The 16381-nt window shown below is 40.4% G+C and overlaps 1 protein-coding gene across 1 annotated transcript in view; it reads left to right on the top strand.

The window, feature by feature from the left end:
- Nucleotides 1-16381, top strand: part of dnah9 (dynein, axonemal, heavy chain 9) — a 294417-nt gene that overhangs the window by 120462 nt on the left and 157574 nt on the right. The window contains exons 46-47 of the mRNA XM_041816205.1: nt 3699-3801; nt 10250-10489. Coding sequence (XP_041672139.1) covers nt 3699-3801; nt 10250-10489 — 343 coding nt within the window. The remainder of the gene's footprint in view (nt 1-3698; nt 3802-10249; nt 10490-16381) is intronic.

Raw genomic sequence — 16381 nt, 5'->3', positions numbered from 1 at the left:
GACTTGAATCAGTGAATGGCTTTTTTGAACCCAGCCCTAGCTATTACTATGACCCTAAAAAAATTAAAAATACTGTAACACTTGTTGATAAGGCTGTTTTGCATCACTGGTGTGTCTTGCATTTTTCTTGATAGTAGGTGGGCCTTAGGCAAGAATTAGAAAAATGCTAGTGTACAACATCCATGGCCATTGATTTTTGCACCATAAGAGCAGAGTGCCTTTCTCTTGTGCCAGCTGAAATATGAAAATCGGTGGGTGAACAAAAGCTGTCCTGGTACTGGAAAGAGCAGAGCCATTCATCAGGACAGCAAAAGGTGGCCCGACTCGCACGCTTTTTTGTAATATACAATGAGTTAAATTATGTAGAACTTTAAATGATCGTCTGAACACCTGTTAAACAGTCGGTTTTGACACTAGAAATAAACTGGTTTACATCCTGGTTCAAAACACCAAATGTGTCTCATTAGCTAGTGTCTTATTGTGCTCCCACTGTACGGGGGGTGAATTTTTTGTACCACGATCGTTTGGATTATATTTAGGATGAAAGCTGATTGGCACATCTCATTTGATTGACAGATAGCTCGGCAGGCAGAGGCTCCGTTTCTGTCAACCAGAATGCTAGCTAGCAGGCTGACAGGAAGTCACGCTTAGTGGGCGGGCCATTAGGTTGATCCAAAGTTCGGTTGAGACCGTGATTTCAATGTGGAAGCCTCCATGGATTGGCTTCAAGAACCGTTTGATTCCACCTAAGCAGACGACTGACGTCACACGGGGTTTGTCCAAATCTTTCTACAGTCTATGGTTTCTAGGTCACAAACTTTATATAAAAGGTAGAACATTACCACCTCTAACTGATTTTACCATTCAGAGGCCACTCCCACACATTCAGAGACCACTCCCACTCATTCAGAGACCAATCCCATCCATTCAGAGACCACTCCCACTCATTCAGAGACCATCCCCGTCCATTCAGAGACCACTCCCATCCATTCATTCAGAGACCATTCCCGTCCTTTCAGAGACTACTCCCATCCATTCAGGGACCATTCCTGTCCATTCAGAGACCACTCCCACTCATTCAGAGACTATTCCCGTCCATTCAGAGACCACTCCCATCCATTCAGAGACCACTCCCATCCATTCAGAGACCATTCCCGTCCATTCAGAGACCACTCCCATCCATTCAGAGACCACTCATTCATAGACCACTCCCATCCATTCAGAGACCACTCCCATCCATTCAGAGACCATTCCCGTCCATTCAGAGACCACTCCCATCCATTCAGAGACCACTCATTCATAGACCACTCCCATCATTCAGAGACCACTCCCGTCCATTCATAGATCACTCCCACTAATTCAAAGACCACTCTCATTCATTCAGAGACCACTCCCCTCCATTCAGAGACCACTCCCACTCATTCAGAGACCACTCCCACTCATTTAGAGACCATTCCCCTCCATTCAGAGACCACTCCCATCCATTCAGAGACCTCTCCCACTCATTCAGAGACCTCTCCCACTCATTCAGAGACCACTCCCACTCATTCAGAGACCATTCCCGTCCTTTCAGAGACCATTCCCATTCATTAAGAGACCACTCCCGTCCATTCAGAGACCACTGCCACTCATTCAGAGACCATTCGTGTCCATTCAGAGACCACTCCCATCCATTCAGAGACCACTCCCACTTGTTCAGAGACCACTCCCATCCATTCAGAGACCACTCCCACTCGTTCAGAGACCACTCCCATCCATTCAGAGACCACTCCCATCCTCTGCTGCACTGCCCTGGCTCTGAGAGCTCCGGCTTTAGTAATGCAGGTGCTGTGGCCAACAGGCCAGACAGGTAGTGCTCAGGACCACCATGGTCCAACATTACTCCACAGCCTGCTTCAGGGGACTCTGGAGGGAAACATCCTCCACCTCTAAAGATGAAGCAGCAGTGCTGCAGGACTCTCTGGCAAGGAGACGTCACTGTCACTCCTGGTTCATCTGGAAAACCCCTTCCTTTTCCCCTCCTTCCTCTCAGTACCAAACTGACCATTTTTGTGCATTTTACAAAAGTCTGGAGTGGGCGGAGTCAGCTCTGAGCTGTTTACTTACACTGTAATGGACTTTGTAGAAGCACCTTTATTTTGAATAAGGGAAAAACTTTTATTTTAAAGAGATTTTTTATTTTGAAAGCAGTTCTTTAAATTCCTCAGGTTTTGTGTTTTTTGTGTGACTTAATATTTGTATTTTTTTTGCATTAAGAAATAAACACTTCACATCTATCATTGTTCTCTACATTTACCTTGATAACCAAGCAAGTAGACTCATGATACCAATTATGGATTATAACATTACCCATATTGCAAATGGCAATATTATCCGGTATAATTGCAATCACATATTATGACCAAATTGTGCAGCACTAGTTCCTTCTGATTTAAGCAGGAGCTGCTGTCTGACTGCCTGCTCTTTAGCATTATTAAACATGGAGTTAAGATGTAACTCATTTAAAATGGTTCAAATACACACAGAGGTATGTAATGTCAGTTTATCTCCAGTCACCAGATGGAGCTGTTTGTCCAGTGTGACTGAGAGTTTAAAGAAACTCTCATTTACACATTTAACTCAGTTTTTTCTAAGGTTATGATGTCGGTTCTTATTCAGAAAAAGCATGACTTTTACTTTTAACTCACTGACCTTAGATGTAGGCTCATGATAACTGTTAACCTGTGCAGTTTTCATATTTCAACCTTTAACCTGCTTAAAACCCCATCTTTTTCTTTTACATCTGGGCTCTTAGTAATTGCATGATTCATCTCTGCATCCCAACTTCCTGTTATCTTCTAAATCCACATCCTCTTAATCTTTGCTTTTGATTTGCTGCAGATGGTTCGTTTCTCAACCACGCTTGTTTATTTTGGTTTCAAACCAATGAAAGCAGAAAATATCAGATGAAACTGGGGGGATGCCAACCATTTGGTTCCTGAAAGGCTTTAAAGTCCAGCCCGCTGTAGCGGCCATATTGACAACGCTGTCTGAAACTAGCACAGACCAACCTAGACACAGACACTGAGGTAGAGCTTTAGCCTTTTGACAAACAGCTCCACATCAGCCATGCCCCTTTTTCATGGGGGCGTGGCTAATGTGGAGCTATTGTGACTATTGTGGACTACACCATAGGAAATATGACTGCAACCACAGCATTTACAGCCATAGTGAATCTGTAACATCTTTGTGTTAATGCACCTGTTTACAAGGAGAACATTACACAATACTGAGCACTGGCCTGGAATGAATATTGTAAAGGATTATTTGACATGCTTACATTTTTCATCAGTTTTCCTCTCAGTATTCAGACTGAGGTCCTGCTTCAGCATAGGCATGCGACATTATTATTGGTGTCAGTCAAACTTAAAGCGGGGTTATGTGAGTCCCTGTAAAAGGCTCCTGTAGCTCATGTTTGTGTGACACAGCACGGCCTTTCTGAACACGGTTCCACTGCGTCACGCTCACACCCACTGGCTTAGACACGCTCGGCCATTAGAGATACGCGGCGAGGACTCAGGTATGAAATTGAGAGGAGGGAGGACGCCGCTGAGCCGAGCTAGCTTTAGAGGGAGCTGAGGCGTCCATATCAGCTGAAGGTGTGAGAGTGGGGCTGTTAAATAATGATTTTCTCTGCATGTTTGTGTGTGTACTCCCAGGTATGACTGTAATAAGCTGCTTCTGAAGGAAATTCACAACGTTCAATACGTGTCCTGCATGAACCCCACGGCTGGCAGCTTCACCATCAATCCACGGCTGCAGGTACACACAAACACAAACACAGAGCTTGTCCTCACAGCACATTGTGTTCTGTGGTTATGCAACAAACCACTGAGGTTACATGTGCACCAATTCCTCATCCACACATTACAAATCCATCCTAATATTTTCCTTCATTAAATCTGCAGACTTCTGTCGTGTTTATTAACATTATTGTCTCTGGAAAACATTTGCAGTGCCACAAGGTACAATAAGCAATGCACCACCATTTATTTGACTTTAATCAGGCATCTGCAAAGTCACTGTATTTTCCTTCCTAATACCTACAGATATACCTACATATATGCCTAAATATATCTACATATATATCTACATATATACCTACTTGTATACCTGCTTATATACCTACATACACCTACATATATACCTATTAAATATCCACATATATACCTATGTATACCTGCATATATACCTACTTGTATACCTACTTATATACCTACATGTATACCTACTTATTTACCTACTTATATACCCACATATATGCCTATGTATACCTACATGTATACCTACTTATATACCCACATATACAGTTGAAACCAGAAGTTTACATACACTATATAAAAAGGCACATACACTTTTTTTTCCTCACTGTCTATCATTGAATCAGATTAAACTTTTCCTGTTTTTGGTCAATTAGGATTACCAAAATTATTTCTATTTGCTAAATGCCAGAATAATGAGAGAGATCATTTTTTAGACATTTTTAAATTATTTTCTTGAGAGTCAGAAGTTTACATACACTACGATTACTATGCCTTTAAACAATTTGGGAAAGCCCAGATGATGATGTCATTTCTTTGGAAGCCTCTGATAGGTTTATTGACAACATTTGAGTTAATTAGAGGCACACCTGTGGATATATTTTAAGGCACACCTGAAACACACTGCTTCTTTGTGTAGCATCATGGGAAAATCAAAAGAAATCAGCCAAGATATCAGGAAGAGAATTGTGGACTTGCACAAGTCTGGTTCATCCTTGGGTGCAATTTCCAGATGCCTGAAGGTGCCACGTTCATCTGTTCAAACAATTATACGCAAGTATAAAGACCATGGGAATGTCCAGCCATCATACCGCTCAGGAAGGAGACGGGTTCTGTGTCCCAGAGATGAACGTGCTTTGGTCCGAAAAGTGCATCTCAACCCAAGAACAAAAGCAAAAGACCTTGTGAAGATGCTGGCTGAAGCTGGTAAGAGTGTGTCATTATCAACAGTCAAACAAGTCCTGTACCGACATGGGCTGAAAGGCCACTCTCCCAGGAAGAAGCCATTACTCCAAAAGAAACATAAAAAAGCCAGATTACAGTTTGCAAATGCACACAGGGACAAAGACCTTAATTTTTGGAGACATGTTCTGTGGTCTGACCAAACTAAAATTGAACTTTTTGGCCATAATGACCATCGTTACATTTGGAGAAAAAAGGGGGAAGCTTGCAAGCCTGAGAACACCATCCCAACTGTGAAACATGGGGGTGGCAGCATCATGTTGTGGGGTTGTTTTGCTGCAGGAGGGACTGGTGCACTTCACAAAATAGATGGCATCATGAGGAAAGAACATTATGTGGAAATACTGAAGCAACATCTCAAGACATCAGCCAGGAAGTTAAAGCCTGGGCGCAAATGGGTTTTCCAAATGGACAATGACCCTAAGCATACTGTCAAACTGGTTACAAAGTGGCTTAATGATAACAAAGTCAATGTTTTGGAGTGGCCATCACAAAACCCTGATCTCAATCCCATTGAAAATTTATGGGCAGAGCTGAAAAGGCATGTGCAAGCAAGGCGGCCTACAAACTTGGCTCAGTTACACCAGTTCTGCCAGGAGGAATGGGCCAAAATTCCTGCAAACTATTGTGAGAAGCTTGTGGAAGCATATCCAAAACATTTGACCCAAGTCATACAGCTTAAAGGCAATGCTACCAAATACTAATGAAATGTATGTAAACTTCTGACTCTCAAGAAAATAATAAAAAAAATGTCTAAAAAATGATCTCTCTCATTATTCTGGCATTTAGCAAATAGAAATAATTTTGGTAATCCTAATTGACCAAAAACAGGAAAAGTTTAATCTGATTTAATGTTAGACGGTGAGAAAAAAAAGTTTATGTGCCTCTTTATATAGTGTATGTAAACTTAACCATTGCAGAAACATAAAAAATGATTTTTGTCATTACCAGTGCTGTTACTTTAGGGCAGCTGTGGCATAAACCTTACTTTGGTTAGGGTGGTCTACATACATTTGTTAAGGACTGTATATACCTTAATATATAGCTACATATATACCTACATGTATACTTAAGTATATACCTACAAGCATACCTACATGTAGGTATATATGTAAAAAAATGATTTTGGTAATTACCAATACTGTTAATTTAGGGCAGCTGTGGCATAAACCTTACTTTGGGTGGTGGTCTAATAAATTTGTTAAGCACTGTATATACCTACATATCCTACTATATATACCTACATGTATACCTATACCTATTCAAAAGTACCCTGTGCCTCTGCAGTCTCTTGCTGTTTCATGAATGTCTCTACATAACACACCAGGAACAGTTGCCTTTTTGAGGAGCCATATATTTTATACCAGTAAATATGCCCTATTTAAAAATGTAATTTTAAAGTGTCTCCAGTTCAGGGAGGGGCTGAGTCAAGCAGAGCTGAGAACAGGGCATGGAAATAGACAGTCTGGTATTGGTTTCACGTCTGGGGCTCACCATGGTCCCCCTTGAGTGTGTGATGCCCCGGGCAATGATGGGAATTTTTTCAGGAAGTGGCGGAGACAAAAATGCATGAGAGAATAAAAGGATGTGAAGAGGTCTTTTAATGACAGAAGGCTGCGTGTCTCACATTCCTCCTGCTTCTTATGAGGCTTTTCTTCTTATCACAAAGCCTTTCATTCAGCACATATACTGATTAGCCGGTGAGACAGCACGGTTTCCTTCATATCTACAATTCATCATTTTTTGTCAAAACAATCTACCATAAAACAACCGACTGGACATGTTTGCTTTATCTTTAAATACAATGCATGGTATTAGTTTTAGACTTCAGACTTTAGGTGTAATGTCACGACAAGTAGCTTATACCTACAACTATGATTTATCCATCAGTCAGGTCATGATGACCACGAGTGCAGAGGTAGAACTGTTCAGCATTATCACAACTCCATTCAGCAGAAAAACACCTAAAGCTACACTGATATAATTCATCAATATTTAGATTCATACGGCTCTTTTTATTTATTTATTTAACCTTTATTTAACCAGATAAAACCCGCTGAGATCGAGATCTCTTTTACAAGGGTGACCTGGCCAAGAGGTCAGCAGCACACGTCATAACACGTCTGTTGTTCCTAAAAGGTTTTTTACATTATTTTCTAAAGTTATGATTTAAGGACTTTATAGACGTCTGCAGGGCTGTATTCATGTCTCATCTAAACTGAAGAGTGTGTGAACTAAACCAAGCGTCGACTGTTGGTGCCGTATTGATAGCAGGTAATAAATTGTTACAGTTATTACAGACAGTCACGTTTAACAGCAGAACCCTGCATGTGTAAGGATAAATAAACATCTGCATAGTTCAGCTGATTTTATTTGACTCAAACTCTGAAGCAAGGCTAAAATAAATTTACTTTAGAATATTGATTTATTTTTTAATTTTAGTCTTCAAATCCTGTTAAAGGCCTTAAATCACAGGAATGTCAAACTCAAGTCTGGCCCGTGGAACAGTAAAATCCGGCCCAAGATGATCTGATATTTCTGTTCTAACTGTCCCATCAGTCTGAGGTCTGCAGATTTCCTCAAGTATAAAAATGTGAACTTATCCTTGATGATTTAAGATTTCCTTGTTAATTCACAAAATGTGAAAAAGTAAGGATTAAAATATTTAGATAAGAAGTCAGGAATGTGGGAAAAGAAATTTATTTGTGTTTTAATTTCACGTTTTGAATTTAGTATCTCACAATCAGGACTCAGACTTAGGATTTTGACTTTTAATTTCATACTTTGAGCATTTCACCTCAGAATTTTGACTTCTCATTTTGATCTTTACGATTCATAATTCTATTTTTTAAGTGATATTTTTGCCTTTTTAACCAGTTATTTTGTATTTTATGTCTTATTTTTAACTCTAAACTTTGACTTCATGATCCCATAGTTTGACCTTTTGGACTCACTATTTAAAATTTTGAATCATATTTTGACATTTAATTTCATGACTACAGATTTTATTTCATATTTTGACCTTTTAAACTCATGATTTTGACTTTCTTTCTCATATATTTTCCTTTAAAAAACATTATTTTTCTATTTCAATTTCATGTTTTGACCTTTTTGAACTAATAAATTTACTTTTCTCAGACTGTGAGCCTTTAAACTTATCTTTTTAACTTTTTAAATGTCAAAATCATTCATCAGCAGGTTTTTTCTTTTTCATGTTTTATTGCTGGTGAAATGAGGTTGACAGTTTCTGGTTAAAAAGGTGACCCTGTTAGACCCTCATGTTAGTCCTGAGTCCAGAATCTGGCCCCTGCTGTGACTGAGTTTGACACCCCTGCCTTAAATCATGTAGTTTCCATCTCTCATTGCCCTTTAGTATGTCTTAATTTTACCTTTTTTATGAAAGTGTACTCTTCTTTTTGTCGGGCATATAACTGTTTTCGCTCATATTAACTCCAGAAATAAAAAGAAATTAACTGAACAGAATTTTTATTTCAGCTGTTCAGCTTGTAAAATGTAATGTTGGGGTTAAATTCATGTGTGAAGGAATGACTTCAATCTAAATTTCCGTGAGTTAAAACAGTTTTCTGACCTATCCGCAGACGTAGACTGACAAACCCAAAGTTTAATGTGACTCCTAAAAGTCCATAAAATCACGAAGAGCATACGGTATGAACAGATGGATGTGGTGTATGTTAAACAGCAGTAAATCTGAGAATAAAAGGAGACATTTACAAACAGCGCTGCAGAGCCGTAGCCGTTAATCGCACAGATGAGTGCGGCTGTTAAACGCTGTGATCGCAGCAGGAACAGAGGAATGCTTAAACCTTATAGTTATGTTGTAATCTGCTCTCCCACCGCTCCACTCCCTCTGTGTCTTATTTAAAATAAGGTCATTACAAAGCTTTCTGCTGAAGTCTGTGCAGAAACACCCAAAGTCAAACGCTCTCCTCTACACTCGACTTTTAGAAACACTGAAGGACGCGATGATTCACTCTGGACTTATCAACAAAACCTTCATTTTAGAGTATTGAGGGCATGTTTAGAGGCATTTAAACATTTATAAAACTTTGTAACATAAGCAGAGTGTTTTCAACCCCAGACTAATGAATAATTGAGATGAGAAATGATGTCAGAGATAAAATCAGCTTTCAGGAGATACTTTATGGGCTGTTATTAAACTACAAGACTATTAACATCCATTTCACTGACAAGTTCAAGGAACTGACCTGTTTTTTTTTTTTTTACAATGAGTAAGAGACTTTTATTTAAACTAGAGATGTGTTGATTAGCTGGCGAAATAATCAAAGCCAGATCCTGATTCTGAGACTGTGGTTCACAGGTACATCTCCAAAAATCAGACTGTCATGAAAATGTTATCATTGAAATGTTGATGATTATGGCTTACAGATAAGAGAACCCAAAATTCAGTGTCTCAGAAAATGAGAATATTGTGAAAAAGTTGAATATTGTAAAGTCATGGTGTCACACCCTAATCAGCTAATGAACTCCAAACACCTGCAAAGGTTTCCTGAGCCTTTAAATGGTCTCGGTCTGGGTCAGAAGGCTACACAATCATGGGGATGACTGCAGACTTGACAGATGTCCAGAAGACAGTCACTGACACCCTCCACAAGGAGGGTAAGCCACAAAAGGTCATTGCTAAAGAAGCTGGTTGTGCACAGAGTGCTGTATCCAAGCATATTCATAGAAAGTTGAGTGGAAGGAAAAAGTGTGTAAATGCTTGAGATGTAGCCCTAAAATATTAGAAAAACAGCACCCAGTGACAGTATATTTCTACCTTTTATCTGTCTTTTTAATTGGGACAGCTGAGGAGAGATGTATCGGGAGGAGAGAGTGGGGGGGGGGGGTGACCTGCAGCACAGGGATGATGCTTGTGTTGTTGCCATTAAAGGACAGAAGTTTGGTATTGAGCCCAATTACATGTAGAGTATACGATCAAAGAGAGGATAGAAATTCTAATGAGCAACAACACAGCACTGATCCATGTTTGACTTCTCGTAGGGGACGTCTTTTCAAAGCAGAGCGGTGTATCTATAAGTCAAACTTAAAGATATTTGAATCTAAGCATCTCATTTGACCGAGCTACAGAAACACTCACAAGGTGACTTTAGTTTTTACTCTGAAGGATAATTGACGGCATCATTAGTGGGGTATTTACCATCTTGTTTTTCTCTCCCCATCCACAGCGCCATTTTTGTGTCTTCGCTCTGTCGTTTCCTGGAGCAGAGGTCCTCAGCACCATCTACACCTCCATCCTGCTGCAGCACCTCAGAGGAGACGGCTTCAACCCCGCCCTGCAGAAGAGCGGCCCCACTCTGGTGCAGTTAGCCCTCACTTTACATCAGCGCATCTCCTCCACCTTTCTCCCCACCGCGGTCAAGTTTCACTATATTTTCAACCTGCGAGACCTCTCCAACATCTTCCAGGTGACACAGATAGCAAATATGCATGATGGATTTATCTGCACTATGACCTCAGGTTAATCTATTCACAGTTAAATGTCAGAAGTTAGATTGAAAAAGTTGCAGAAAAAAGCAGGAGTTAGATCTTTTACCTTGATTCTCCGGCTCTGCTTCCCATGTGGAAAGGTTCAGGCTTCTGTCACTAATTTCTCATCTAAATTATTATTGATTTAAGAGCTGGGTCTGAAAGTCTGAATAAGTCTGAAATAAGTGTAACAGAAAATAGAATGGATTTGCACTTCCACGGCTGTTAGTGATGATTTAATGTATTTAAATGAATATAATATCAGAGCGAGGAGGCTGTCAGGGGAGAAGCTTTTGGGGCGATATTTCTGTCAGAATCCTCCACGGTTTCACGGAGGGCAGGCTCTCTCATTTAACACTCTCTGTCGTATAATTAATGCTTTAAGCCACTCAGCTATAAGAACTTCATATTTCACAGTTCCATCTAGGAGAAGACAAAGGCAGCTCAAGCTTCTCCCTTTACTTTTATTACACAATGTGCAAAGTATATAGGGGCAGTAATAATCTTTTTAAAATGCTCCTTTTCAAAGCTGCAGTAATCGATATTTTTATATCAAAACACATCTCCTTACTGTCTGAAATAAGGCTGCACCCATCTGAGAAGTTTTTCTTTTTGATTCTCCCTGTTAAAATCCAACTTCTGACTTTTTCCTCTCTGTATTTCTTCTTTTTATCTACTCAGCTCCACACTAAACTTTTTATAAGCCTTCAGAGGTCTCATGTTTTACCTTTAACACCTATTTTTTTTCCTCTAGTTTTGTCTTTTTCAGTTGCAGTGTTCTTCTTTCTTGTGTTTCACATCACATTCCCGTCTTTTTTAAGAACATAATCTTATTCTAATTTCCAGCAGCCCCTGAAGCTCTTTTGAAAAGCACAGAGTTGTAACATGAAGCTTCTATACTCAGTGGTTTTAGGAGGAGAAGGAGAAGGCTGTGGATATGTGAATGCTTGCAGGTCTTTTTCAGTGACAGAAACCTCCCAAGTCAGTGTTTTGCAAAATGCAGCAGTGCACGCTTTGGTGAGTTTGGTGAAGTTCTTTCTCTTTCTCCAAAGACTGCCGTGCAATCTAAAATAACAGTCAAATCACATTAGGGACCCAGATCCAAGGACACTTGACCCCAAAGTCCGGTTCCATTTCATCACTGAGAATGCCAGGCCGGGTCCAAGTCTTCTTGTAGAGGTTGTTTGAAGCAGTATTACTTTCGTCGACTAAAACTATGACTAAAAATATTCATCAACAGCCTTTTTTTCCATGACAAAAATTAGACTAAAACTAACAAAAATGGATCTGTGATGACTAAAACTAGACTAAAACTAACAAAAACAGATCTGTGATGGCTAAAACTAGACTGAGACTAACAAAAATAGATCTGTGATGACTAAAACTAGACTAAAACTAACAAAAACAGATCTGTGATGACTAAAACTAACAAAAACTAAGTTTAGTTTCCATCAAGATGACTAAAACTAGACTAAAATGTCATTTAGTTTTCGTCAGACATTCAAAATCCATAATATTTTTTCACTGTGGGTAAATCTGTCAAAAAAAAAACAATACATCTGTATCTATTCTGCCTCTCAGCTGTAGAAAGCAGGGACCCCAGACCTCAACTAGATTAAAACTAAAAAGGATAGAAATGACTAAAATGTGACTAAAACTAAAAGACATTTCATCTAAAGACTAAAACTAAGACTAAAATTTAAAATAGCTGCCAAAATTAAGACTGGTTTGGAGCACCATGAATCAGAGAGTTGTAAAGTTGATTCTAAATGTCTCCTGTCTCCTCTGTGCAGATGGGCCTGTTTCGTTCTCTGAGCTAGAAGGTAGATTTGGAAGTACAAAGACGGTCGTTGATGGTGCCTCAAAGATAAAAACATCTACAGCAGCAGGAACATCTGAGTGGTGCATAGGTCTTTCTTTTTTCTGATAGATTTTCAGACCAACTACATACAGTCTCTGCACAGGCCTAAGTATACTGGGTGACTGATTTACTCTATATTGCCAAAAGTATTGACTCACCCATCCAAATAATGTAAATCAGGTGTTCCAGTCACTTCCATGTCCACAGGTGTATAAAATCATCACCTAGGCATGCAGACTGTTTCTACAAACATTAGTGAAAGAATGGCTCGCTCTCAGGAGCTCAGTGAATTCCAGCGTGGTACTGTGATAGGATGCCACCTGTGCAACAAGTCCAGTGGTGAAATTTCCTGGCTCCTAAATATTCCACAGTCAACTGTCAGTGGTATTAGAACAAAGTGGAAGCCATTGGGAATGACAGCAACTCAGCCACCAAGTGGTAGGCCACGTAAAATGATGGAGCGGGGTCAGAGGATGCTGAGGTCATAGTGTGCAGAGGTGGCCAACTTTCTGCAGAGTCAATGGCTACAGACCTCCAAACTTCATGTGGCCTTCAGATTAGCTCAAGAACAGTGGTAGAGAGCTTCATGGAATGGGTTTCCATGGTAACAGCTGCATCCAAGCCATACATCACCTAGTGCAATGCAAAGCGTGGGATGCAGTGGTGTAAAGCACGCCGCCACTGGACTCTAGAGCAGTGGAGACGCCTTCTCTGGTGACCAATCGCGCTTCTCCATCTGGCAATCTGATGGACCAGTCTGGGTTTGGTGGTTGCCAGGAGAACGGTACTGACTGCATTGTGCCAAGTGTAAAGTTTGGTGGAGGGGGGATTATGGTGTGGGCTTGTTTTTCAGGAGCTGGGCTTGGCCCCTTAGTTCCAGTCAAAGGAACTCTGAATGCTTCAGCATACCAAGAGATTCTGGACAATTCCATGCTCCCAACTTTGTGGAACAGTTTGGGGATGGCCCCTTCCTGTTCCAACATGACTGTGCACCAGTGCACAAAGCAAGGTCCATAAAGACATGGATGAGAGAGTTTGGTGTGGATCAACTTGACTGGCCTGCACAGAGTCCTGACCTCAACCCCATAGAACACCTTTGGGATGAATTAGAGCGGAGACTGAGAGCCAGGCCTTCTGGTCCAACATCAGTGTGTGACCTCACAAATGTGCTTCTGGAAGAATGGTCAAAAACTCCCATAAACACACTCCTAAACCTTGTGGAAAGCCTTCCCAGAAGAGTTGAAGCTGTTCTAGCTGCAAAAGGTGGACCCACGTCATATTAAACCCTATGGATTAAGAATGGGATGTCACTTAAGTTCATATGCCAGCCAAGGCAGGTGAGCGAATACTTTTGGCAATATAGTGTCTGTTACTAATGTGAAAGCTAGCCAGCGGGGAGAGGGAGGTGCAGCAGACGTGCTTTAGCATGATAAAAAACAGTGAAGTCTCATGTGAAAACACCCTAACCTAAAATCTTCATTAAACTCCTCAAATATTTGAACCTGAGCGGTGATCTTTCACCCTTACCTTCGTTACAAACATTTGGCTATGTGTAGACTCTTAACTTTTTTTGTTAGTGGATTGCACTTCCTCCCATTTGGTTAGAATTTTGTTATTGGTTTCAAATAAATCAGTGAAAATGGGGCTGAACTTTTCTGAAAAACAAAAAATGTAATTGTGATTATTTTGACTTATTTTGCAATTTTGCTACGAAATGCATTGGAGAGAATGATCATTTTCATGTCACTTTTATTATGGGAAACAAGGAAAGTAGTTTTTTTTTTTTTTGCTCCGAAGAAGACATTTGAATGTGAATAACGAGAAGAGAAAAGCTGTTACAGTTCCTGGTTCATGCGTTAAGTCATCCCAGAATGCCTTGCACCTGGAGTTTAAGGAGAATTATTATCAGAAAACCTGAATCCTGGTGACCCTGAGAGTTACCCTCCCTAAGACGCTTCCTCACACATCAGCACCCTGAAGCTTTAAAGAGTTCAGCCACACATTAACACTTTAAAGTGGTGTCTGAAGAAGCCTTTCTACCAGGATCTTTGTTTCTGAAAGGGTCTGCTCAGCCTGAGTGGCCATCCACAAACCACGCAGAGCAAACAGACTCTCTCTGAGCCCTTCTCTTGGCCAATACAGAGAGCAGAAAGACGGGCAGAGAGGGAGTCACAGAGCTTGTTTGAAGTTTGCGTCCTAACTTTATTCAGCTCGTGGCTCTAACACGTTAGGACAGCCTGGGAGAGGTGAGCAGCTCCCCACTCTGCCTCGCTGTGATTCCCCCGCCGTACCTCTGCGCTGCTGCACCTTCAGATGTGAGGAAGCATTTGGCGAGACAGTACAAACGCTCCCTCTAATTTCCAGCATGAGGCCTAAGTGGTTGTCACTCTGTGTTTTCCAGCTTGACGTTTCAGATGTTTGCCTCGGCTGAAATAATTGGGGGTCCTTTTGTTTTGTAAAACTTTAAAAGTGGGAAACGTTGCCAGAGGCAAACATCTCATTTTGATCAGCTCTAATGAGCTGGAGAGACGAGCTCAGAGACTCTGTGAGCTCACAGCTCCCTCTGTAAAAGGTGTTTTTAATATGACAAAAGAAGCTGGTCCAGCAGCTAAGGCCTCTCTTTACCTTCATTGCTGCTGTTTATTGGTCGACAAAACTCTCAAAAAAAGGTGTTTTTTTTATATTTAAGCCCAGGAAGCAGCTTTCTTTTTAGATAATGTCCAAAGTAGGCAAAAGTTTTTATCATCAGCTATTTGAAGAAGTTTGAATGTTCACATTTAGGGCTTAGTTCTTTAGGATTTCATCATCTATAAAGTTGGACTTATGGCCTATAGAGGGAATGCACTGACGTCCTTTTCAGACTAGTATCCACTTAAATGAGGGATTTTTGGACTTAGCAGAGATCCACATCATTTCCTAAAGACACAGTGGAGCTAGGACATTGATATGTGGTCATAAATGAAGTTTTCTGACATTACTCACATTTGGTCTTTATTTTAAGTCTCTGGAACAGCGGGGGCTGCTGCTGCATTCATACCAGTCCAACACAGCCCAACAAGTCTAGGTGACACGTTCAGAAGTCATCGTCAAAAACACCGAACTGTCGAAGAAGACTCAGCCCTGGGGCAGGTTCCTCACTGGACATCAGTGCTAAATAAAGTGTGTTTTACTACTAATTTGCTCTCTTTAAGTTGGAACAGCTACTAGAGATTAGGAATCTCTTTTTCATGATGGTCCTGGACAGGCAGCACAAAGTCTGCCACTGATTTTATAATAAAACCAAATAATCTTTCCATATATTCCCTGTATTAATCCCAGAAGAACATGTTTGTCCACAGGTGGTATAAAAAGCTTGTAAATGCTATATTAGATGCCTCCATCTCATTCTATAGAATGTAAAATGCATTTTCAACAGCAGCGTCACGGTTAATGCTGATGCTCAGGAGCAGCAGGATCACGGTTGAAGACAGGACCCTGTTCACTGGTGATGCTCGACCACAATAGAAGTTAAAATCCAAGAGAGCTCACAAATGCTACATTGTCTGTTCTGATGAGCACAGTTTGACATTTTGATAAAACACTCAATGAGCAGTTATTAGCCTGGACAGCCAGGCATCAAGTCTCTTTGTATGCTGTAAGATCACTGCCTGTGTAAAGGAGGACGAAAAAAAAAAACTTTTCAGTCTGCCCTTCAGACGTTATCATCACGTCATGCTGGAGTTTTAGGACGTTTCAGGGCAGTGTCGTCAAGATACCAAAATGTAAACTTCTGACTGTCAAACTGAAACCAAGATTAGTCTCCTGATATTTGATAGTGAAATGATACTGTTCAATACTCCATACCTAATGGATCTGAAACAGGATCTTAACAAGTGATGGACACATATTATAAAAATCCAAACGTTAAAAAACGTTTAAAACATTTATAGTAAAGTTTTAGTTGCTTCAGATGTATTCATTTTTGTCTATA

Source organism: Cheilinus undulatus, linkage group 20 (genome assembly GCF_018320785.1).
Source record: "Cheilinus undulatus linkage group 20, ASM1832078v1, whole genome shotgun sequence".
NCBI lineage: Eukaryota > Metazoa > Chordata > Actinopteri > Labriformes > Labridae > Cheilinus > Cheilinus undulatus.
The sequence above is the reverse complement of the archived record's forward strand: the minus strand, read 5'-3'. Positions and strand labels throughout refer to the sequence as shown.